General features: G+C 38.9%; 1 protein-coding gene across 2 annotated transcripts; it reads right to left on the bottom strand.

The window, feature by feature from the left end:
* Window positions 1-1,694: 1,694 nt before the first annotated feature.
* PIP4P2 (phosphatidylinositol-4,5-bisphosphate 4-phosphatase 2) lies at window positions 1,695-25,703 on the bottom strand. Of its 2 annotated transcripts, none has more exons than XM_059863476.1 (7): window positions 25,533-25,703; window positions 19,583-19,728; window positions 18,010-18,116; window positions 16,180-16,303; window positions 10,411-10,463; window positions 4,420-4,510; window positions 1,695-3,309 (listed from the first exon to the last, which is right to left on the bottom strand). In XM_059863476.1, the coding sequence occupies exons 1-7, from the start codon at window positions 25,636-25,638 to the stop codon at window positions 3,166-3,168; spliced, it is 771 nt and encodes a 256-aa protein (XP_059719459.1). In that variant the 5' UTR covers window positions 25,639-25,703; the 3' UTR covers window positions 1,695-3,165. The 2 variants fall into 2 exon arrangements, with proteins under 2 accessions (XP_059719459.1, XP_059719451.1); XM_059863468.1 differs by having other exon boundaries at window positions 19,583-19,731.

A 25,703-nucleotide genomic window follows, 5' to 3' on the forward strand; every position in this document is an offset into this window, starting at 1 on the left:
TAATTTTACTGATGGGTTTCTCAAGCTTGCTTAGAATAACATTTCCAAGATATTTTTAGAGTGCATACTTCATTCAGTGTGGAATTTTTGCTGTTGGAAAGGGCAGTGAGATAGATCTAACATGACAAATCATCTTGCTTCTACTCACCTATTTATTATTCAAGGCCTAAAGTTAACTAACTTTACAAACAAAGATTTTCTAGAACTTCATATGAAGCTGCTGCCCTGGCATTCCCTCTGTTTATAAAGGCATACACTGAAAGACAACATCCATTTCTCAGCAATAACCACTAACGACTCCACAGCTGCTCCAGCATCTTCTCCAAGCACTTCAAGCTGAATTTCTTATCAGACAGGTCTAAAAGATTTACCTTCTTTCAACATGCTACTTGTGACTAAGTTCTCCTAATAACCTGATTTTCAGAAACACTACCCTCTTGGCCTCATAAGACAACATATTAGCATGTATGGTGGGTATAAATAACATCAGTAAAACACTTATTAATCAATAGGTTTATAATTTTAAAAATTTAACAGTTAATCAGTTAATCTGAAGTGTTTCCTAGTCAAGGACACATAGTTTGTATAAAAGCTCTGGTGGAAAAGAGTGGAAGGAGAGGAGGAAAAGGGGGGAACTAAAATCTCAGAGTACAGAAGTCATTAATCATGAATTTGAGTAAGTCCTTCCCATACCTAACACAAAAATAATACCTTGAAGAAAAGACTATTGAAAATGAACAAAACCAATGACTGATAATAAACCCTGAAAGTTGTTCTATTGGTCAGTATGCACAGGACAGGATTTTAATTAAGTCCAGAGAAGTTTATTGTATTGATATATAGTTCAGAACAGAACATCACAACTGTCTACAAACAAGTCTGCTTCACAAACAGTCACATCCATTGGAGTCCCTCAAAGTCCCATCGTATTCTAACATTACATTTCTTGGCTGGTAAGAATATCACAATTCTTTGTACATTCTATGTACCAACAGTGGTTGAAATGTAATGACGTTTTATAGGAATAACTATTATGTTTTACTTTGCAAAAGGAAGTAGTAGTAAACATTGTGCTGATCCTGACAAAACTAAGCTGCTTTGTCCATCCCTTCTGCTGAAAAAGGTTGAGAAGAAAAAGAAGAAACACAAGACAAGGAAATAAAGTGCAGCTTAACACAGGGGAGAAAAGTACAAATTCCTTTGATTCATTAAAATATCATACCCAGCCCCCCTCCCACTCTCACTGAAGTTACAAAAGCAGTGTACAGGATGATCTTCTGTACAGCCCTAACCTATTTAATTTCACAATGTGGAGTGCAGGCAGTATTTTGAAACGCCAAGTACCAGGAAAGAATATTCACAGATTCAAAGGTAAGTGAATACAGCAAATCTCAACAGTGAAGGGATGTAAAAAGCACTAGGAAAAGAAGGGAGTATATTAGTCCATCAATAAGCCACTGACTCAAGAAAATAGATCCCAACAGTGGTTTCATCCCTTATTTACATCCTCACTCTTCCTAAAACATCAAGATCATTGCAAATTAGTATTGCTATCTTATGCTATCCCGAGGCTACCATTTGGCAAAAACTCAAAGCTCACCCTTTGAGTGAGCCATACCTTTGTGGTTCCTGTATCATATTAGCAAATTTGTCCACTTACACATTTTTATATACATATAAATAACAAAATACAGTTAAGTTTGAATAATAATCTTTATTTCTTTATTAGTTTATTTGTAAAAGGTACATTGTAATCCTGAGCTACTGCTTTTATACATTTAGCGTCATACAAAGACAGATCATTTACAGTTCGATCATTTACATTTATTGTGCTCCAAAATCCTTATCCGAATATCATTTTGACTTAGCAGGAACATAGATAATTTAAATTACATGTATCCCTGAAACATCCATATTAATTTACCCATCTGACCCCATTAGCTAAATTACTAATTGTCTAAATCACTCAGGACATTCCTTCTGAATTTAGCAAAAACTTGTTTAAAATTATAAAGATGGGCAGTGCAAGAACTGGTCCCTCAATCCTTTGTGAATACATCATTAGAAAAAACTTTCTGTTTCCGTATTCTCTTGGCAAGTCAGTGCTAAATTGATTAGATGTACTTTGATGGAATGGTCCACGTAATAGTTTACTAATTTCCTTATTACAGCAGTTAATGAGAATTTACAGTGTCTCCCTTTGCAGTGACCAGTGTCATAACTCTCCCAAGCAGGGAAAATCTGATGCAATCAGAGGAAAGCAAGAGGCAACCCATCACCGTCTTATTGTCATCTACATGACACTGAAGTATTACAAACAAACCAAGTCACATGAAATGCTTCCCTTAGACCCTGTAAAGGAACTTGTACGAATAACCAGAGTTAAGTTCCATAATCCGAGCATGGCTTTTAGGATTTGCCAGTAAAAAAAAAAAACAAAAACAAAAACAAAAAAACCCAACCAGAACAAACCAAAACCAAAACCTCAGTCCCAGGACCCTTGAGGAAAAAGCATTTATCCTAACTGAAATCCAACCCTGGATAAATGGAAATTTAATTGGACTACCAAAATAGCATCTCTCTACCTGAAAAATCTCCAAGCATACAGTGTTTACAAATGTCTCTCTAGCAACAGTGTCAGTCTTTTGAACATTCACAACTTTCGTTTCCTGAATAAGGTCACTATGATCTTAGGCAAAAGATGCAGTAAAGCAGTTCAAGCAAAATGCTTATTGCTTAGGTTTTAAAGCAAGCCACTTGAATATAATTTTAGTTAAAATGTTAAGTACAAACATGAAGCTACTGTAGAAACACTTATAAACACTCTTGCTTTTGAATTCTTACTGATAATCTAGAAAAATGGCAGACGGATTTTAACATAACAAAGGAAATGTAAAACTTAATACTGTCTGTTGAAATAAAATTCAACGCCTATAAAGACAGAGTTATGAACATGTAAACACAGCTTTAGTATTCAGAGCTAGGGAATCTAGCAGCAAAACAAACTATTTGCATATTATGTAGTGCAATGAACATTTGTTCTTAGAGACCCCCAGTCTTTAAACTACTTTGAAGAGAATGGAATCCTTACAGGAAAGGTTTTAAAAGTGTCCAAGATGTAATATCCAGAACTACTAGATGCTCATCTATAACCTAACAATTTCTCTATGCAAAACTGTGCTCTGGATAGCTGACTTTAATGGCCCCCCAGTAGCAGGCTCGAATGAGGCAGATTAAACCTAAGAGATAAGCAACAGCCCAAGAAACATATGTTGCGTGAAATCGCCTGGCGAAATCTTGTGTACCAACCTAAAAAGAGAAAACAGTAGTGTCAAACATGCAGCACTATCTGTTCTTTAGGGAAGAGCAAGTTATATTAAGGAGAAGCATTTCAGCACCTTTTCAACTCTGGTAAGGGTAAATTAGGTGTTAGCTTGATTTTACATTAACCATAGGATAACTGAGCTTGAAAGGGAGATCAGGAGACCTCTAGTGCCAACTCCCCAGTCAGAGTAGGGTCAACCCCAAGGTCAGACCAAGCTGCTCATGGTTCTAACTCAGCTAGGTCCCAAATAATTCCAAGGATAGAGGCTACACAAGCCTCTAGACAAACTTCATAGAAAAATGAAGTTAGAATAGAAAAAATCCTATCCTTTCACATCATTTTCCAATTCAGTAATGTCATAAAAAATTAAAAGAAATTTGTCTCTCACTGTTTTTATTTCTGGCTTTGTTTCTATTAGGGAACCTGGAAAATCCTTCCTAACTCATTTAAGATCACACATAAATAATTATTCAAGTTAAAACGGAAGTTAGAGGCATAATGAGAATTACACATATGAATTCACTGGAGGTATTTCCTAACAAGAACTTCTCTGGGATTCCCAGGTAGAAAGTTGGCTCTAGTAACCTGTATGAGATAGTGGTAAGCCAGATACCACTGGTTCCACTTAAGAGATTGCAGCTTTTACAAATTACAAAGACTCATACATATCTCTAGTGCTTGGAATCCCATTCGCCTCTATTGCAGTGGAACTTATATTTTTGGCTATACAGTGACATGTATTTCTGGAAACATGCAAGTTTTGAGAGCTTTAGCAAGAGCAAGATGTTCCACTGTTTCTACAGCGAAGTGAACCATTTTTCATAAAACTGAAGTTTTTAGAGATGAAGAGTCAAATTTAACATCAGAAAAAAGAGATTATCAAAGTGCCAGAACACCTTTTTAAAAAAAAATATCTTTTTTTTTGCCTACTCAGATGATTAAGTCCACAGTTTTATTAGAGATGACTAAACCCACACCAATTTAGGAAGTTTTACTCAAATGTTGGGAAATGAAGAGCTGGTCAACTAAGAGAACTCTTTTGAACACACAGACCCCTGAACACAGTTGCAATTTTATGATGGGACATCACTCACAGTTAATCCAACACCAATGAAGATGCATATCATTCCAATTGTGATATACGCACAGCAGCGCCTCCGTGGCAGTGCACTTCCAACAGAAGAACTGTTAAAAAATAAATGGTATTGTAAATTAAAAGCAAACAAAAAATCCCAAACCCAACCAACCAAATAACAATCACTACAAAAACCACCCCTACCATCAACAGTAACTGTTCAGTCTCAATGGGGAATGGAAAGAGAATGGCAATACACCATCTTCAGTTTATAGAGCTGTAAGCAAAGTTTACGGTTATACTACAAAGTACAGGACAGAGTCCTCATTTTTGTTTTAAAGGAGAACTGTTGGTGATTATCTAGTACCTAAAAATCTAGGTGCTTACAAGAAAGGGAATGGTGCCACACCCACAGTTTGAGTGTGTCTACCTTCTGCAACCCCAGTGCATCCCAGTAATTGTCTTGGATAGCCTCTGGATGGCAAAACTCAAGTTTCAGTTCAGCTTCCATGCTGGTTGCAAGACACCCTTCAGACTTTTAGTACATCAGCAAATGGCTTCAATACTTCACTGCATCTAAGAAACTGAAAACAACTTCTACTACCCCTACATGTCATTAATAACAACTTTCACTATCCATTTCTTGGATACTCAATACTGTTCAGTGACTAAACTGCTCTGAAGATAAATACAAATCATTTTAGTCACAGACGTGTCATTTTTTCCATGTTCAACATCTCCAAATTCTGAAATTCTCTACTGAAATTCTTTAGGCTATTAAGTCAATTTGAAGAACATGACAAGTTCTTCTTACTTTGCAATTTCTTTCAGAGTTCTACCACAATTTAGACAAGCTGCACAAGTAACTTCTGACAACCAAGGCAAATAAGTCCTCTGGAAGTTCTGTCACTCATCATCAAGACTATGAACTCCAGGACAGACAGCTCTGACTCCACCTGCTGCATCAAGACAGTGCTTCACTCTAACAAACTATAAATGCAAATAAAACATAACAATTATCTACTACGGCTTAGAAAATTATTCTAGAAGCTCAGCATTGTTTAGCAAATACATCTTGAGTCACATTTGCAATCACATACAGCTTACATGTGAGGAAAATAGGAATATGATTTAAGTCCACTGAAACACAGTTAAAAAGACCAGAGAGGCAGAAGTGCTTTTATAAAGCACACATTAGCTATCTTAGAGGTGTTTTGAAGCATCCTGAAGCATGCTATCATTAGTTAAATACTTCATCCCATTCTGGGAGATCAACACACCTTTGGAAATAGTGTAATGCTTTTACTCATCTCATGATAGTTCAACTTATTCAAGATAAATGCATAACAGTAAAAAGCACTGCTGAACAATTGAAGCAGTACATGTGTCATATGACTGACCAAATTTCTGGCTCCAGTTAATTACCCACATAGCAAGGCCTCATATGCTTAGCATGTGACTAAAATTTTTTAAGCATTTGTCTTAGAAAGCCTTCAAATAGATTGCTTTAAGCAGCTTTACTTCAACGTTATTTCTTTACAAGGAATTTCTAAAATGCTCCAAGAGAAAAAAACAGCCAAACAAACAAACACCACTGCAGTCCTTGAGCTGACACAATGAGCTTCGTCTTTCAAGGCAAGAGTTGAATAAAGTGACTACTCACAAGCCATTTTCAGAGGAGCTGGAAAAGTCCCCAAACAGTACTGCTCATTAGCTTCCAAGGGGAAATTACTTCCTTAGCAAAACCTCGCAATACATAGTGAAATGGGACACTGGAGGGTGCCTGGGGTAGGATTAGGGTAAGAGAATTCCCAGCTGGGCAAATAATGGTATCTTACCCTCTCACACACACACCTCCACACACTCCCCCAAAAGCCACTCTACAGCCATTCTAGAAAAGGGATATGTTGTTCAATTCCAAGTTACATGAGTTAAAAATAATGAAACCAAACTGTAGTTTTATAAAAGGGAACAAGGGAAGAGACTGAGTTTGCCAAACTGACCTTAGGTTCCCTCCTTTGCAGGATTTTGTGGCTATGTACTCAGAGTTAATTCTATTACAGAGCTGGATACCATAGGATAAGCTGGTAAAAATGTCATGTTCAATACACCTAAAAATACATGATATTTATTGTACCGTGTATTGCACGCAGACTCAAAGTTCATTCTGGGAAAGAGACTTTCACTTTCAGAGCTGACTTACAGTCTTATTTTTGTAATCATAATATTACAGGTGCTGTGTGTATTTTCCATCCATATTTCTCATGTGTCTCCTCCTATCCAGTAAGAAAGGCTGGGGGAGAAAATCAGCTCAAATACCACAAAATGGAAATATAAAGAATGCTTAAATTTGGCTGCCTTTCTCTTTCCACAGAAAGCAAGGATTAAATAAAGATATTAAAGTTTTTACAGTCATGTAACAGACCTAGGAGTTCAAATAAATCATTACTCATTTTTCACCTCCCAACAGTGATGTTAGCCACTGGCCTCCTCTAGATAATGAGGCTTCCTCTACCCACCCCAAATTACACATAAAAGCCCCAAATTAACTTAGAATAAAGAAAGTTGAAACTCTAGCCCAAAAACCTACCAAGTGGGAAAACTTTGACAAGCAAAAAAATTGACATCTGGCAATATTAAAAATGGGATCAAAAGAACTTTCTTCATATTACAAAAGCAACCAATTAGTTCCATTGTGGGAATAAGAGGGAACTCTAGAAAGCATCAGCTCCTTCTTTCTGAGCTGCTGCTGAGGAAGCAAAGGCACCTGCCAGAACTGTGGGCAGCAGCAGCAACAGATATAAAAGATGCCAAATCCAATAATGCATCAGGGACTAATTAGAAGAGGGGAGAACGGCTATGAAAGAAGTACCACTGGAAGGAATGCTGGGTCTCTTGTGCTCCAAGTAACAGGAATTATGAACAGGATTTCAAACATGCTTTTAAGAGGAAAATTAAAATGCCAATATTTTGAGGTAAAGAGCACACTGCTGAAATTAGCCTCCACAGCAGCAATGGGGTTCCAACATCTCTCTCTTTCCTAGAAGTCCTTTACAGGGCAAAGGTGTTATAAATTCATCAGGGTTCATCATTTTGGCAGACCTTAAAAAGTAAAAGAGATAGGTTCTACAGAAAAAAAAAAAGATTTGACACTCTGTAATAATAACCTGTACCATTCAATTCCCTTTCTAATAACCAAATTATTGAGCTGAATTTTCTAGATGATTTAATAGACATATTGAGAAAGACAATAGCAAACAAAAAACCAGTTCCTGCTGCTTCATCATTAAATGAGAAAAATACGAGAAGCCTTCCCTGAATCTCTCACTCTTGGAAAACAAGCTGATAAACATCTGGTATTTAAAAACACAGAAGAACACGAAATCAGCAAAAAGAAACCATTTCTCCCCCATTCCCAGGTGTCACTATAAAATACAACTGTATCATGACAATTTCCTCATTAGCTACATTTATTTTCCCTACGCAAGTAAGGGCCTGTGTCAGGCAGAGCCACCAGACATCAGAAGGCTTCTGCAAACACCTAACCTATACTAACATGACAGGTTCATAGTCCACTTCCAAAGAGATTTGGTCATTTACCCAGTAAGATTTTATTCTCTACAGTACAGTTAATTTCTTATATTTCCCAAGTTATTTTGCAAGACAAAACAAGTGCATCACAAAACAAAGTTGTAACACAATGGTAGCAGATAGATGGGATTAAAAAGAGACAAGATGATCCTGTTTGCCCCAACATTCAGATATGAGGGGTTCCTTTGTTTAGGTACTATGAGGCACGATGGCTTTATTTCTCCCTGAACACTGTTTCATTATTAACTTTTTCATGTAGTAACTTCTGATCTCCCCTGCAGTCTTTTAGAAGACATTCTTAACATAAAGATCTAATATCCATCAACCAAATGGAAGGTCACAAGCAAACTACTTGCAGAGATTCACTGCACTTCTAAAAACATTTGAAACCAAATTATGAATCTAAATGTGTCAGCAGACATCCCATTGAAAAACTTACTGTTGCAGTGATTCAAGATGCCTTTTACTTTAGTCTACACTATCCTTTTCTCAGTGACAATTATCAACTTAATCAACAGAAGGAATGAACAGTTCTACATCTGACTACTCAACTACTAATGAAAGAAGTTTTGCATTAATAAGATGAAACCCTACATTCCCTTCTAACTATTTGGCTATGCTGACCTCTGACAAAGACCTGATAGAAAGCAGGTCACCAAAGTTATTAGTTCCATCATCATGACTCAAAGCCGTGTCTCACCTATGCTGTGTCCTAAATCCATGTATCAGAAATGTTTATGCTGCTGGAAGCGCAGAACTCCCAACCATCACATCCCAAATGCAGGAAAACACTGAGCAACTCATGCAAAGCTAAATTACAATATTCCACAGTTTGCATCCTCAGCTCAAGGACAGATGTGCCCACTTGTTAAAATTTGTTTTGCATTTTGCAATACAGTTGCCATGCAAGCTGTAATTATCACAAATTGCACTGCAGAGAGGCTCCCACTTTCCTACATATGGATAGCATGCTTTGTACTTTATGGAGGAGAATATTACACAAAACTTTGAGTTCAGCGGTAACTTAAAAGAGAAGCCAATTTAATCAACAGAGGACAGATCAAAAGATCACATGCTGTGACTTTTGACTGTTGCTTGGAGCACAGTTTATTTTGTTGCTGTTTTTGTTAGGGTTGGGTTCTTGTTTGGTTGGTTTTTGTCTTTAAGGTTAAAAATCAAATAACAATGCAATCAAGAGAAAAGCCAAGGTCAGCTAACAAGGGTGACATAAAATATAAAACATAATTGCAATTAGTTTTAAAACAAACCAAACAGCAAAACTCCAACCCCTCCTCAAGGACTGAACAGACTTAATGTGTCAGTACACACACCCCTGCAAAGCAGCATCTCTTCAAGACTGAGTTTATTCAACCTAAGCAAATTAGAGCATATCCACAACTCCATACTGGGTTGGTTACACCCCTGAGGTTAAACACAGCACTAGACTGACTTCTCTAGCAAATACTCCAATAAAAAGATTTCAATCAGTGTTGAAGGCCAGGCCATGCCCACACCTACAGTACATTTATCCTACACTTTCTTCTTCCTAAGGGACCTGCTAGTTTTCCTACAACATGCAACACATCTGAGGTTCTCCATTCCCAATGGAAAACACATTTGTTCCTTTAACTGGAAGTCACACTTGCCTGTCAAAGGAAGACAAATATTTAAATAAATCAGCAGGACATGAAGGTCTCTGAAGTAATATTTATGTCTTTTTTCACACCATGTGGCTGAGATCCCATACAAATTGAAAGTATGTTACCAGTGCAACAACTCAAATTAAGAATTCCTGAGCTCAGATAAGAAAGGCCAAACAAATACTCAAAAAGAGAGGCCCCAAAAAAACCCAAACCAAAACAAAAAGCTTACAGCTCTTGTATTCTAATTTTTCTTGATCTTAAGTAATAGCAAATGAGCACCCAAGTTATTCCACAGTCATTCATAAACATTAAACAAGATAACACATTAAGATGCCTAACACAAGTTGGGTGTTGAGTTTAAAGTATCAGCAAACCTTCTTCCAAATTAAGACAAGATAATTTCTTTTCCTCCCTTTACAATAAAGCGATTCAAGTTCTACCTTTAAAGATGATATCTGATTACTACTATGAAGAGGTAAAATTTCAAGGACATAAAATGTTAATTTTAGCAACCTATTCCTGTCTATTGTTAGCAGCTTATTTTTGCTTTTATCAATTCAATCAGAGCATTTTCATAAATGCAGGTGGATATGTCAAAGCTACTGATTTCTGCATAAAGAATGGAGAATTCACATACACACAATATCTGCTTTAGCCTTGAAGTTCAGGTGAGCACAGCAAAATAATCAGCACAGCCAACACATTTTACTCCAGAGACTTACAGAAGAAACACTGGCTACTTCACAGTAATTTACATAACCTTTCAGAGAACTTACATTTTTTTGCAGTGTGGGCATTTTGCTAGTGTGTTAAACCTCAGTTCCATCCACTGTAAAAAGAAAAAAAGAAAAAGGTTGAAAAGCAGACCTGAGAAAATGGTTGTTGCACTTAATGTTAAATGTCTTTAAAAAAACATTTTGATTCTCAGACTCTTTGACTTGCTTTTTGTTTTCTTCTATAAATGGGATGCCCTTTTGTCAGTGGCAACATCGGATTAGTGTTTCCATGTGAACATTTCCCATGACTTGCCTTAGTATTACAAAATTTGCTTGACGTAATGTGGTTGCATCCACAGGCGTAGTATGGGCAGCATTATAATATTAATAGGTTTTCTTCTCTTACTTTAAGACTGTGAATATACCCTGAATCAAAATAAGTGTGTTTTCTTTGGCACAATTACAGACAGAAGTATTTTCCAATCTTTTCCCAACCCTTGCATCACTTAACAAACTAAGTTATGGGTATACAGAAAAATGTGGTAAAGAATATTTAAGAAAGTAGATATCAGGTTTTACATCAGTGAAATAGAGAACACTACTGACTGCTTTACCTGACTGCTAAAAAGATGATAGGTAAAACTGTACATGCTAAGGTCACCACCTTCCATGCTCAGACTGAAACCTATGTGGGAAACAGCCTTAGTGAAAGCAATGCCTAGAACTAACTCAACCAGGGGATACACAGGTATATACTCAGTTAAAAACAGCAGGTTCTGGTCTATTTCATTCTGTGATAACAGTATTAAACAAGCATTTTAAACATGTTTGCCCTGGTCAAGGGAATAAGGCTCTTTTTCTTCTCCCTGTAAGCAGTTATTTTGTAACTGCAGCTCTCTTCTCTTGCCTTTCTCAAGTGAAGGGTAGTTGGAAGTTTTCTGGGCGATGCAAAACGTCACACTGCAAGTTAAAAGCAGGAGAAGAAGCCACAATGCAGATCCCCAGTGCCTCCATGAGGTGCTTCCTTATCTCCATGAGAAATCTGAAGCTGTCCTACCGAAGTGAAAGGGTTATAACTCCTACAGCCACAAATCAAAATCAGAGCCCATCCTCATATGGAAAACACCGCCAACCTAGAGCAAACACCATTTAAATGCTAAGAAACTTATGATTTTTATGAGCAAAGAAAGACATGTCTTCTCATGCCTTGTCAGTATAAAGAGATTTTGCTGTGAGCAAAATTTGAACTGGGGTATTTATTGAGCGTTTTCCTACCTCTTGAATATCTCCCTAATTTTTTTTTACTTGGGGATAAATCTCCACTAAAAATAAATCCATATTTTATTCTCTTGTTCTGAAGTATCCATTTACACATTTACAGGACAACTATGTAACCGGCATTATTTGTTTACAAAACTTGACCAAACTGATTTAGCAGAGTTTTATTTTACTCCTTAATAAAACTTCTGTAATGCTCCCCACCCAAGCAAAGCTTTTTAAGAGCATTAATTCTACTTCCACATTCCTGGCAGAGGAGCAAGTTAAGTATTTTTCTGCATCCCTTTCAAAAACCTACTCAATTTCCCTTAATTCTACACAGTGAAAGTGGGATAAAATGCAATTGTCAGCATTGGGGAAGGAGAGAGGCCTCGCCAGAGCAGTTATTTCAGCTTTTTAAACTGCAATTCCAGAAATAAAGGGAAGTCTAATTCCAGGATCTATATTTTACCTAACTGTAATTCAGCTTCACTTCTATAGACCAGTTTCAATTCTATATCACAGTGTAGGCAACTCCATTTCCTTAGTTACTCATTAATGATCTTTCCAAATTTTTAAGATTTCTAATTATTAGCCCAAATTATTAATGGCTACCAACTCAAATACATTTGGGCTGCAAATATTGATGGAAAAAGGAGTCAGCAATAATCTGTTTTCATTGAGAGTTACCTGGAAATAACAGAAGCAGTAGCTGCTATGATGCCTCTTAGAAAGACCAGAACTATTTGTAGAAAAATAGCAAAATTGTGACAAGACTTTCAAAGTACAAGAACTCAAATCATATGAGCACAGTGGGGAAAGGTTATGTTCGTGTACATTCTAAATCATGCTTAAGCTGGCATTTTTTACCCATACTCCAGAGTGCTTTAAAGTACCTAATATTGATTCATGTTGTTAGGAAGTTACAGTTACATGAAATTTAGCTCTCTGCTGAGAATACAAGGATTTTTTTTTTTTTAGTTGCAGCAATACAATATACAGCCCAAATCCCTGGTTAGATGTACTGAAACACAGATGAAGAGATGAGGAATACAGAACTCATCAGTATGTCAACTGTGGACAAAACCAGACATCCATCAAAGGAATTACTAGAAGAACAGTCAAACATTTTCCTTCTAAGCCTAGTTCTCAGTGCATTCAGCACAAGACAGTGAAAAAAAAAAGGCCCAAAGCAAAAAGACATAGGTACATAAATATATACACAGTCCTACATACAGCTGCTGCTGCAAAAGAAGCTTCCTCTCCTTCTGGGAAAGCAAAAAACTTTCATAAACTAAAACATATCTTATTTTTCTAAAAAGTTTAATGGGTTTTCTATTCAATTATTTCAGAAGTAATTTTCGTATTTGATTACTTTAAGAAAACAAAATGGACAAAGCACAGCTGCCAAAGCATAGTGCTTAGCCCGCAGCCTGTGGCTTCCATAGCTTGCTCCTGGCTTCTTGTCCCTGAGGTCCCTCCAAAAACAGGACAGTAGCAGGAAGATGGCAGAGAGGGAGAGGACACAGGGACAGCCCTCCCTTGTCCCCCATTTCCAAAGGCAACTCAGCCTCTGACAGCCACAGACCATTGCAGGCAGAGGTCCCTCAGAGAGGAGTAGCAGGGAATGATTTACTGCTGGCAGAAACAGTAACTGCACAGCCCAAATCCTAAAGTTCCCAAAACAGCCCAAACCAGATTAAACTGATATTTAGCAACACAGTTAAACCCTCATCCAGCCCTCCTTTTATATTCTATCCCTTTTTCCACTTGTCAAGACCAAACCTGCCAGAAACAGTAGAAACCTTAACACAGAAAGAACTTCTATCAGATTACAACTGAAAAAAAAAAATCTGGTTAACAAGATGTGAAGTATTGATAGTTTGGCTACAATTTCACTTCAGTACTAAGCCATTCTTCCAGCTAAGACACAGAAATTTTAAGACACTCCATAGAAAGGAGTGTGTCTTTCTAATTTGTGAAAAACACCCTTCCACGTGCAGAGGCAAGCAAAACACAGTCATGTTTTCAAATGGAAAAAAAAAATCTTGGAAAGGTGGTGAACAAGCTGATACTCTTAAAAGAACACAGAACATGACAATTTGACTTTTCCATCCCAGGGATTCTAGCTTTGCTTGTCTATTTTATTTATTTATTTATTAACTGCCAAGTAAAGTAAAAGGGATAGCCTAGTGAGTTGCTGAGAGATGCATCTAGCACTACATATTTTCTTCACAACAGGGTGATATCAAAAGCCAGAAATACTAACTCAGAAACTGAGCTTCCAGGTTGGCTAAAACATTTTTGTTGCTTCTCTGCTCATTCTCAAATCCAAACAATTTCCTGACTTTTCTTAACTAGAAATTTTATTTTCAGAATCCCAAACTTAATTACAGAAAAAAGTGGAAGCAAAAGACTGACGGGAAAGCTGTGTAACATGAGGTAAACAAGGGTTTGTTTTTTGATAACTCAGCATAAAAAAATAGCAAGCTTCCAATTTCTATTGGTTCAGAGAGTTTCTTTTCAACATATCATCAAGTGACAAATTGGTCTTATCATGGCAGACAAGACTACGAAGTTCAAAATGTTGCAGTTCCCTAAAGCAGCCAGAAGATATGAACTCACATGCACAGATCCCAAACTAGAAAACTTAGCCTTCTAAGGCATAATCCAGTAGTTATGGGTAATCCAGACTTTATGGATTTGGTTTTTTCCCCTTATGTTCACCTGAAGTAGTTCACAGTGTAAACTGCAAAGTTAATCTGGACTGCACGTATATAAAGTAAATAGGAGATCAAGACAGGTAAAACTCCCAAGCCTGTGAAAGTCCCTAAATATAGACAAAAAAGAAAAGGCAAACAGAAAACTCACTTCAGCTATCTTCAGTTTCAGACTACTGTTCTTTAGCAAAGATTATAAGAAATGATGTATTTTTTAATACACAGTAGGCATAATATTTCTAAAGCATCTCTCTAATTGCTTTCCAGTTAGCAGATTACTTGTAAACTCCTCATCATATTCCTATTTCTTTTCAGAAAAAAAAAAAAGCAGCAAGATGCATAAGGGCCATCTCCAGCTCCCTGCACTCATCACTTACTACAGTAGTTAAAACATTACAGCAGCACACCTGTCCTGGATTCAGCTGGGAATATTAATTTTCTTCTTAATAGCTGTTACAGTGCTCTCTTTTGGATTCAGTAACAGTGTTGGTAACAAGCTACAGTTTTAGTTGTTGCTAAGTACTGTTTACTTTAATTCAAGGACTTTTTAGTTTCCCATGCTCGGCCAACAAAGAGGCGCACAAGAAGCTGAGAGAGAGCACTGCCAAGACAGCTGAGCTGAGCTGACCAAAGGGATATTCCACACCACAGAACATCATGTTTGGTGCATAAACTGGGGGAAGCTGGCTAGGAGATGCTGATCACTGCTGGGGCACTGGCTGGGTCAGCAGGTGATGAGCAATTGTATTAAGCATCACATATTTCTCTTGGGTTTTATTCCTCACTCTCTTTTCACAACTATTATTATTGTTATTATTATCACTAGCAGTATTCTTTTTCTGTTTCAATCATTAAATTCTTTTTATCTCAAAGTTTTACCTTTCTCCCAGTTCTCCTCCCCACCAGGGCAAGGTGGTGTTTGCAGGGAGCAAGCAGCTGCATGGTACTTCAGCTACTGGCGGGGGTTAAGCCACGAAAGCACCTCACTGATTCATAAACCTGAAGTGAAGACTTGAAGACACAAGCCATTATAGAGCCTACCACAAAAGCCAGTCCTTCTCTCTCTGCTGGTACAAGATGACATGGAGTGGAATCCCCCAAGCTTCCTTTTTCCTTGCACAACATGCACTTGAGTATTCTCTGATTTTAATGTATCTTACAATCCTTTGTTTCACGAATGTGCCACCTCTCTCGTGACTGTCTTCTTTAACTATACTCCTTATCTTAGTCATTTCCTACAACTCACAGACCTGAAAGAGATTCAATCACTGCTGGATGATGAAGCCAAAGCCAGCTTACTTGTGTACTGCATTCAAAATTTAAGTGTGGCAGCACCTTGTCCATTTAGAAAACTACAGCGAGTTCAACAGCTGAAGAGCATTTGTGCATCCTTCCACTTCAAAAATGGGATCAACTCGAACTCTCACATATAAACCAAAATCTCCAGTTCTCCAACAACCTACAGATATGCCAATGGCAAGTGCTATAACCAACAGCTTTCCAGGGCTCATACAGCAATGACAACTGCTCCCTTGGCCACTGCAGAACACAGCCACCACTGCAAGCCTAAACAGAACCTGGAAAACCAACTTCCTCTTCCTGCACTGCCCACTCTCACATCGTGAGACAATAAGACATGGGCTTGATCTATCCATGAACAGAAAGACTATTAAAAGTTTTTTTGAAACACAGAAATAACCAAATACAGACCATACATTCATATTAATGAGTAAAGTTTTACTTCCTCAATGATGCCAGAGAGTGAGGCAATACACTCTAAAAAACTGCTTACAACAAACAGCTTTAGGGATAGCATGGTGAGGCAAGAAGGAGAATCTGATGCTTTACTTACAAGGAATGTATTTCCACAGTGCCCACACACCACTCTAGTTCCATCTGATGGACCTGGCAAGGCAGGTTGAGCTGGCTGCTCCTCTGGAATCAGCATCACTGGACCAAGAGTAATGATGCGCCTACTGTGTTAAGAACATTAAATACACATGTAATTAAGCTAGCAAAAGAGAAGCTGTGTTCAAGCAATTAACTTAGTCACTACCAAATATTTTTACACATTTAAACTATAATCTACTTGTTAAACAGCTGATGCACCCAGTTTTGGTCACTCTCCAAAGTATTTTCAGTTTTAAATATATTCTCTCTCCCTGTAAGATCAGCCAGACAAGCCTAAATCCTAAACCCAACCCTCAGACGTGCAAGTATATGATAGGCATGCTCCTCAGAAAAATGAAAACTTAATACTCAGGCTGAGCAAGTCTGAGAATTGAAATGTTCATACCCATGTGAAACATGCAGAAAGAGTAAGGATCTTCCATAACCTAGTTCTCCTTACACTACTGACAACCATGTCAATGTAAGAATATGCATATTTGCACAGTAAAAATTCCATTCACATTGAGCAAACTAAAAAGAAAACCACCCTAGGTTGACTAAATGAAATCAATTTACTTTAAAATATTTACTTTTATGTTCAATGTGTTTCCAGTTTAGTTACACAATTTGTCAGTCCAAAATGACAGTACCCAAATTAACCTACTCAGAATGAGGATGAGACTTATTAGAAAAAAGTGAAGAGGAAAATTAAAGCAGTATTTAATTTGCATTGCAGCTCTTCCATCTACAACCAAAATTGTATTCTGAATGGCTTTCCTTCAATCTGGAGTTTTCCACTTAGGCCACACTCCCAACTCTCTCCTTCCAAGTACACAACACCAATTTTGCTCAGTTTCTAGCAAAACAAATACATAGGCTATCTTAGGAAAACTGCTTACATGTATGCTATTTTAATAAAATTAAGGAATTTCTAATTTAGTTTAGTTACTAATCATGTGATATATTATAACTGAAGTATCCCATGAACATTTTTGCACTCTGAGAAAATGTTTGGAATGTTCTGAAGTCCTACCCAACCAAGCGTTAGTAAAAATGAGTTAATTCCCACAAGTCTCAAACTATGTTTCAATATCAATAGAACAGCCAATAGACTGGTGACCAGCTAGGGCACTTGGTGGGGTAGAACTCCCCTCCACACACCTGCAGACTCAGCCTTCTTCTCCCTTTCTCCTGTTAGAGCTGCACCACTTCCAATCAAACTCCTCCTACCTCAGTGGAATCTTTACCACCTTAAGCCCAATGGTAAGAGCAATCACTATGGCAATCACAATTGCTTCTTTTATAACAAGTGTGTACGTTAAAGTTGAGAGCTGAAAGGACAACAAAAACTCAGCATAACTAAGGAAACTGAAGTCAAGCTGCTATTCCATCTCCCATCTCACTCCAAATCCCTACTCTGAGCTTAGCAAAGTGAGTATTCTGTGTGGTTACAATAGCTAAGTCTGCAAGAAATTATGAATGTTAAGTCCCAGAAATGAGAAATGGATTTTCTTCTATTGTTCTTTACATTACTTTTGATTTACAAAGTAGTAATATAATGGGACACACACGTCTGAGACTTAAAGAAAAGGAAGAAATTTTTTTTCTTTAATATTAAAAAAATATTCAAAATGGACACTAGCACTACCTGCAGCAATTCAGTAATGCTCTGTAAGTGTCCATGTAAAGAGACCAAGGCTTTGAACCTCTTTTAGTTTTAAATACTCAACACAGAGACAACAGTTGCTTAAAAAAAAAACATCTCAAGGCACTGGAATTGTTTTATTCTTACCAGTTTGGTCTTGGACAGCCTATTTTCCGAGATGTATCCTTACAGATAAGGAGACAGTTACATTGACATCTAACATACTTCTTCCCTGAAGGAGGGTTTTTGATTGGCTAAAAAAAAAAGAAAACAAAAACCACAACCACCAGAGAACACACATGAGAAGTCACAGTCACAGCAATTTACTTTTTTCCACATAACAGGAAGACAAAGCAGAACAACTGAACAACTTCAGTGAAAAGTTCTTGTTAACAGAAATAGACTTCCTCTTACAGAGGAAACTTCAGAGTCAACACAAAATTGAAATTTTTTTTCTTTCTTATGAAGTGAAAATTTCCTTATCAGAAGAAACAAATTCTGCAAACTCCTGGAAAAACATTCATACTTCAGCAATGACAATTCAAGGCTTCAGTTCAGTTTTTTTTTAAATGTGAGTTTAAATAGTGATGCATTTCAAAAAAAAAAAAATCAAAAAACAAACACCCAAAACCAGTCAAAACATCAAACAACCCTTCTTGCCTGGTACAATGGCTTTATTCAACAGTGAAAGGATCACAGTCTGTTTCTTGGTCACTAAGAGACTATAAAGACATCACCGAATTGTAATCTTATTTTAAACTGCACTCAATTTATCTATCTTTCTCCAACCTGAGAGTCAAGTTTCAATGTCCCTTTCATGCAGCAAATCAAAAGGTGCACAATACTTTGTTTGGCTTGAAACATTATATATTGGACAGGAAAGTGACTATCAGTGGCAGGTTCTCTACTCTCTCTTCTAAGTGGGAAAAAAAATTCCTGCAGTTTTAAAGCTTCCTTTAAAGCTTCCTTTTAAAGCTTCCTTCCTATGTTTTCGGGACATAATTTAATGTTCTTTTTATTTAACAAATATATAATAAATCCATGTAATAAATCTAATCCAGTGTTTTTCACACAAATGCTTGCAGAAGCTGGGAAGCACCACAGTACCACATCCCAAAACTAAAACTGGCAGGAGGAAAAAAATAAAAGCAGGAGGAAAAATAAAAGCAAAAGGCCAAATAGCAAAGACTTGAATTAAGAGGAGAAGGAACAAATATGTCTGTGAACACTGGAAAAGTGTTCACTAGAAAAGAACTAGGACTTAAACACCTCAACGTTGTTTAATTGTGGTCTTTTACAAGCTAACCAAGTGACTGAATAGTATTCCAGGTGAAAGGCATTTATCCAGGGCTAGATGCGGGGTCATTACTTTGTTTCTCCCACTCTTAGAATAACTCAATTCTACACTGTTCTTCATCCCATCAAAACCAATTTTACCCTTCTTTACAGAAGAGTAATTATTTAAATGACATCTTTGCTTTTTGTCCTCCTCAGGAGGAGACATCCTGCACAGCCAGCTCAACCACATGAAGATTTATCCTAACTGCTTGTGACCACCGTTGTGCCAGCACATCTCCAGCTTGCACACCAGCCACACTGACAGTCAGCTGGGCTGGCTTGTCCTTTTTCTCAGGGCTGGCAGGAAACAACCCACCTGTCCAGGTGAGGACATGAATGCTACCCTCAGTGCCCTCCACAAAACACCAAAAATCCATTTTACCGTAGCTTCATTGCAGACTGTGCATTTAACCACGTGTTGGTGTAGCTTGCCATCCAAATTGATCAGTGACTGGCACACACGGCAGTTTATCACAGGAACACCACTGGCATCTGGGCTTGCAATGGCAGTGTATGGAGGGGGAAGCTCTGCTGCAAGAGACAAGGAAATCCCAGCTGAAAAACCAGAGGATCCTAAAACACTTCCAGTGAGCATTGTTTCCAGCAGGCACAGGCTCAAAAGATAAAAAAAAAAACCCAAACCCCAAACTCAGTGTTTAGTATAAACACAGAACAAAACTAAGTCTGTTTTCCCTTTCTCCAAAATTTCTGTGTACACAAACACCATCCATAGTTGTAGGTAAAGCAAACCAGCAACACAAACATACAGTAAATCACCCCAGAAATCTGGATCCAACAGAACTCATCTATGTAACTTTATTTCAAACCAACTTTTTGTAGTCCATACAAAATGCATGGAGAAAAAACACCAAAAAACCCCAAACCTACCACAGATTAGTAGAGACTGGCTTCTGAAGAAAAAGACCCAGAAAATAAGACACAGGTAGGAAGAGTCATAAACAGCATTGACAAATATCTAAAAGGATTGAAATACAGACAAGTGTTTGTTACATTTTAAAAGATACTACAGATAAAAACACAAAAAAGTTCTGTTAAGAAAACAGGTCTTAGGATAGGAAGTGGTATGAAATGCTTCTTTTTGAGTACAACAGCAAATGTATGCTGTCTTGAAGAAAAAACTCTGAAGTCCCAGAGTTTCTGCTTTCAAGGGTTCCAGATATTTTTCTTGTCCAGGAGCCAAAGTACCAATGCACAAGAAGGTCTTCAGTCACTCTGGCAAGGCTGACACTAGGAAGGCTTTAATGGCCTCAGGCCTCCAGGGAAGAGCAGACTTAAACTCCAGCTTTGTCAGTCTTGGGCCCACAACAAAACAAGGAGGAAACACTGAAGATTATCTGAGGGTTAAGAATCCATGGAATGAAAATAATTCAACACAGTGATCTCTCAATTATCACCACCACTCTTTGGCATATAATAGCACTGACTTTTACTTCATCAAGAAGTTCAGGGCTTTTCAGGTAAGCAAATTCAGAACAGGCATATTCAGCAGTTCATACTTAGCTTTTTTAAATACTAGCAGTTCAAAATGCTCTGCAGCCTTGGGCTTCAATAAGTTTTTCAAAAATTACATCCAAGCAGCTAACAAAATCTTCAGAGAAGCAATGAGAGCTCAGCCTACTTCCCATCTACCAACAGCACAGAGCAGTATCTGCTGGAGGGTAGTGAGGGAAATCACTGGCTGCTATCAAAGCTGACAAGCCTGAGTATTAAATTTAAGCCTGTAAGAATGCACTCATCACTCCTTCCCTGTCTTGAAGTGAATGTCATAAGCTGGGGGGATATAAAAAACCATGTCTGCCCTTCAGATCCAGAAGTCACCACACACCTTTGAAGTGCACGCTGAACAGCCATGCTGCTATCTCTCTTTGCTACTTGTTCTATATATGACCCAGACCTGTGCTTGATTTTAACTCACAGAGGCAGCAGGAAAAAGATGGATACCTTGAGAGTCTCAGACTCACATCCAATACACTTGAATTATTTCAGATGAGAAATAAAATTAACTTATATGCAGCAATACAATTCTGAATTTGTGACACTAACTGATGCTGTATTTCTTGAGGAAGTGAACCTCACACCTTCAGCTCTGATACACTGGCTACAGAAAACAACATCCTTAAGAAATATCAGGTAACAGTACTGTTATTTCTTCTGTTTGCGAGGAAATACATTCTGAAAAAAAATGCAGCATCCAAAAAAAGCAATATTAAATATCAGTATTTTGCAGTACTGATACCCTATTTTAAGTAAGGCTGCCACACGCAGGACATGAGACATTACAAGACATTAAAAAACAAACACACACAAACCCAAACCCCAACCCACACACTTTGGCAAGTAGAAACAAGCTCAAGCCTACCAGAGCACTCCAGAAATCAGGTTAGAGTAACCACCGTGGCAAAGCCAAGGCTGCTCCAGTGGGTTTTGGCAGCCAGCAGGCTGCTTAACTGCTCCTGCAGTGAGCAGCTGACACTTTCTGGCTAGGGGAACAGGCAGCCAGAAAACAAAAGGCATGTTCCAAAGACTAAATACCAGACTCTCTGTCAACTCACCTCTACAGTACACTCCCAGCTTTAAGGTTGCTTTTCTGAAAAGCAACAGTTGTTTTACAAAAGTTCTTGACTTTTTCCTCTCCATTTAAAGTGTGACAGCTCAATTCTGTGAGCTGGGAATAGGGTGCCCAAGGCAAGCAGTGTCTTTAAGGGTACCAGAAAGCAAAGACACACACAGCCACTAACATTTCAGCTTTCCACAATCCTGGAATACTTGAAAAACTGACAACCATACCTTCTAGAAATTTATAATTTTCTACAACCATTTCCAAGTGATAACTCTTATGAAGCTGGTAAACTGAGGTGTGTGAGCCCCTACACACGGTGCCAGCCACTTCTCCATCCTCATACTGGAGCTGCCTGGCTTCCAGGTAAGCAGCCTCGCTGTTCCTGTCCTGCTGGCTCAGCAAATATCAGATAGCAAGAGAATAATGGCTGCTTTTCAGAGCCGTGCTGCAGCAAATAACATTTGCTATGGAGCAGAAAGCATGAGGTATCTTGGCACTGCAACCTTCATGCTCAAAGAAAACGTGCATTTTGAAGAGGTCCAAAAAACAAGCCAGCAGAAGCCACCAAAATTAAATAAAAAGAAGAGCATATTCGGGGAGGGTAAGTGGGTGGGGGTTGGTGAAAAGGAAAATAAAGACATTGTCTCAGAGTTAGCTGCTCATTACCCCTTAAGAAAAAGGTTTCAAAGCACATGAGCATACTTCGGTATGACCTTTTTTTCTTTTTTATTAACATGTTGAATTTCAGGCTAACCATAATATCTAAAAACAGTGCACAAAGGTCTGTCAGTCTGTCATGCTGGACGGGACTGGGTGGTAGACAAGCTTCACATACACACCAGGAGACATGTAATTAGATAATGAATTCACTGCTGCTGACATACCAGTTTACAGCTATATTATCAATTCTTCTTTAAAAACAAAAAAAGAAAAAAAACAACACCCCCCCCGACACACAAAACACCCCCCCAAAAAAACCAAACTAAACAAAAAAAAACCAAACACTAATTAGTTCAGCAAGATTAGCAAAGTGTCCTACCGTGCAGTACCTCTGACTCCCTCTTCACCCCTACAGAACAGTGATGCAATGGAAGATATCCCATTTGCAACCTGAGAAATTCTTTGTGGTGCTTATGTACTTTCCTTTCCTGGTAGTTCAAGGGTGGAAACAACAGAGAACCACTTGAAGCCTACCAGGGTCAAACAGAAATTAGTTTTATTTGATTAAAAAAAAGTTCTTTATCATGACCTGTGAGGGGGTGGGTAAGGGAAAAAGTTTAATGATTGATGTCAGAGATACCTTGTTAAAAACTAAGAAATCCAGGAAAAGGCCCAAAACCCCTAAAAGAAACAAACAAAAAATCACTAACCATCCCACTACAGGGAACAGAACTGATAGTTTCACCCTTTGTCAGTGTTGTGAAAAGTTTCTTAAATACTGTGACCTGCATTCACACAGAAAAGATTTTTCTTGCTTGCATTATTAAGAACACTAAGCCATAACCAGGATTCAACCATCCATCAGTTTACAAAGGGAAGGGTCAGCTGGATCTCAGCTGCAGCTCAGCAAAGGAAGAGAAGGCTACCTTCAAAACATGGTCTCTCTAATTTAAAGTTCAGGATGATATATTTGGCACAGTAGATAATTACAGGGATATACCTATTAGAGTAGATTCAGGTGGTAGCTTTGACACAAAGGGCTGCTTCCTCCTTCCTCTGCCACTCCACACTATCCAGGTGATGTTAATCAAGGAAGCTCTGCAGAAGGAGTTTGCTTTGGAAGCAAAGCCAATTCTTCCACAGGAATGAGTCTTCCCTCTAAGTCTAGCCTTGTGCTAGGGAGAGAGATGAAGTCTGCCAGTCAGCTGGAAAGGCAGTTTAGCTTGCATGGATCCTTTCACTAAGGAAAGCAGACAGAGAAGGGAAGTAGAGCTACGGGCCTGTGCCACAGCCCTGCACAATTCTGTTCCACAGCTGTCTTTCTGAGAGTTCTGCAGAGCAGCTCTCAAGTGCTACCTAGTATGTTTGCTCAGGGAGTGATCAAACAAGAGATATTTGACATTCAAGAAAACTCTGCGTTGGTTCCTCCTCATTTTTGGGAAGAAACCACTTATCTCAAGCACCACATCCCACCACAGGTGCCCAACCAGATACCTCAAGTAACAGATGCCCACTGAAGGCACAGGAGGACATAGCTACCAACTGAAATGAGCATTTCGAATCCAGGTCATGAGTTCTACCCTGGGATCAAACAAGAGTCACTAATCTAACACATCTCATTACTTTTTAAATTTATAAAGACTTTTAAAAAGCCAAACTAAAAAAAAAAAAAAAAACACCAAAGAAGAGATTGAAATGTATGTAAAAATGGTTACAGGATAAGGAACACTAAGAATAAAAATATCAAACCCCAGAATGTAAACTAAGGTAGATATATGGATTTTTTTTTTTTTTTTTTTTTACTTGAGGGATAATGCCAATACTAAAAAAATGATGGCAAATAAACCTCAACTAAAAAGCCAAAGCATTCAAGCTCTGCTGTTTTTTAAGCCAATACTCCTTTGTCCATTTCAAATCAAAGTAAACATTCAACACCAGCTACAGCCCTAACTGAAATACATTTTCATATCAAGACAAGAGGACTAGCTTTCCACGAGATTAAATATAATTCAAAATAGACAGATGCTCACTTATTCTAGTTGCATGCATGTCATGAATCTACACAGTTAATAAAAATTGTTAAGAAAGGGCCAACACACTGGACCTACTGAGATAAGAATTGTAATCTTACATTTTAAAGGGTACTGCTAGCAAAGCTACTCTAATCTTATTTAGTCTTCATTCCTTCAGCTTTCTTCATACCTCAATTTCTGCTCTAAAATATTTTCCTGAATAAAAACCCAAAGGGGAAAACCCTACTAATGTACTTTGATAACATCCCAATTCATATTTTCTAAGTGATTTTTTCCACCTACTAATTAAATAGTCAGTATTGATCAACAAGACGATTTTTCCTAAGTCTGTGCAGGAGAGATAATACCATATAATTATGCCACGACTACAGATTTGTAACCGCAGTATCGGACTTGCTTAAAAATAAAGCCATAACCAGCTATGGCCTTGAAACGTGTTTGCAAGGACATCCCGGTGGTTTTGGACTCCAGCTACCATATTGCACCGAGTCCCTTCGGTATTCCGATGCGGCTGCCAGGACGGGCTGACCACACCTGGGCACCGGGCTAAGGCTGCGATGCTCCCCGGCCATGGCGACCTGCGCGCTCGGCTCCGCGCTGCGCCCCTCCCGCAGCCGCCTGTGCCCAGCCGAGCAGCGCTCAGCTCCGGATCTTCCACTTAATCCTGCTCCTAATTAATGGGGAAACCCAAGTCAAACAATTACCATGCAAGCTGCGGCATGCGAGCGAGTTATAATAAGCAGACCGGTTCGGGCTTGTTCTGCCCCTGCAAACAATTATTTTAATTTCTTTTATTTTTCCTTCTGAGCCGCCCAGGCCGGAGCGCGGCGGGGAGCACGGCCTGTGCCGGGCACGGAGCGGCGTTACCTGTTGTTCCCCACCGGCAGGGCGGGGCGGGGGCTCCCTCAACGGCGGCCCCCGGCCCGGCCCCGCCGGCCCGGCCAGGGCGGGGGGACCCCCTCACCGCCGCACCCGGGCGGAGGCGCCGCGTCCCCCGCCAGACACAGCCCCAGCGACAGCGCCAGGGCCGCTCCCCCCCGCCCGGCACAGCGCCTTACCTCGGGGACTGCTGTCCGGCAGATAGGGCGGCGCGGTCGGGGTGACATTGCCGGAGCCGGGCGCGGAGAGCAGCGGGGAGCGCTCGTCCACCCCCTCGGCGGCCATGGCTGCGGCGCGGAGGGCCCTGCCCGCTGCCGGGCGCGGGGCGGGGAGGCGGCCGGGCCGGCGGC

Source organism: Haemorhous mexicanus, chromosome 1 (genome assembly GCF_027477595.1).
Source record: "Haemorhous mexicanus isolate bHaeMex1 chromosome 1, bHaeMex1.pri, whole genome shotgun sequence".
NCBI lineage: Eukaryota > Metazoa > Chordata > Aves > Passeriformes > Fringillidae > Haemorhous > Haemorhous mexicanus.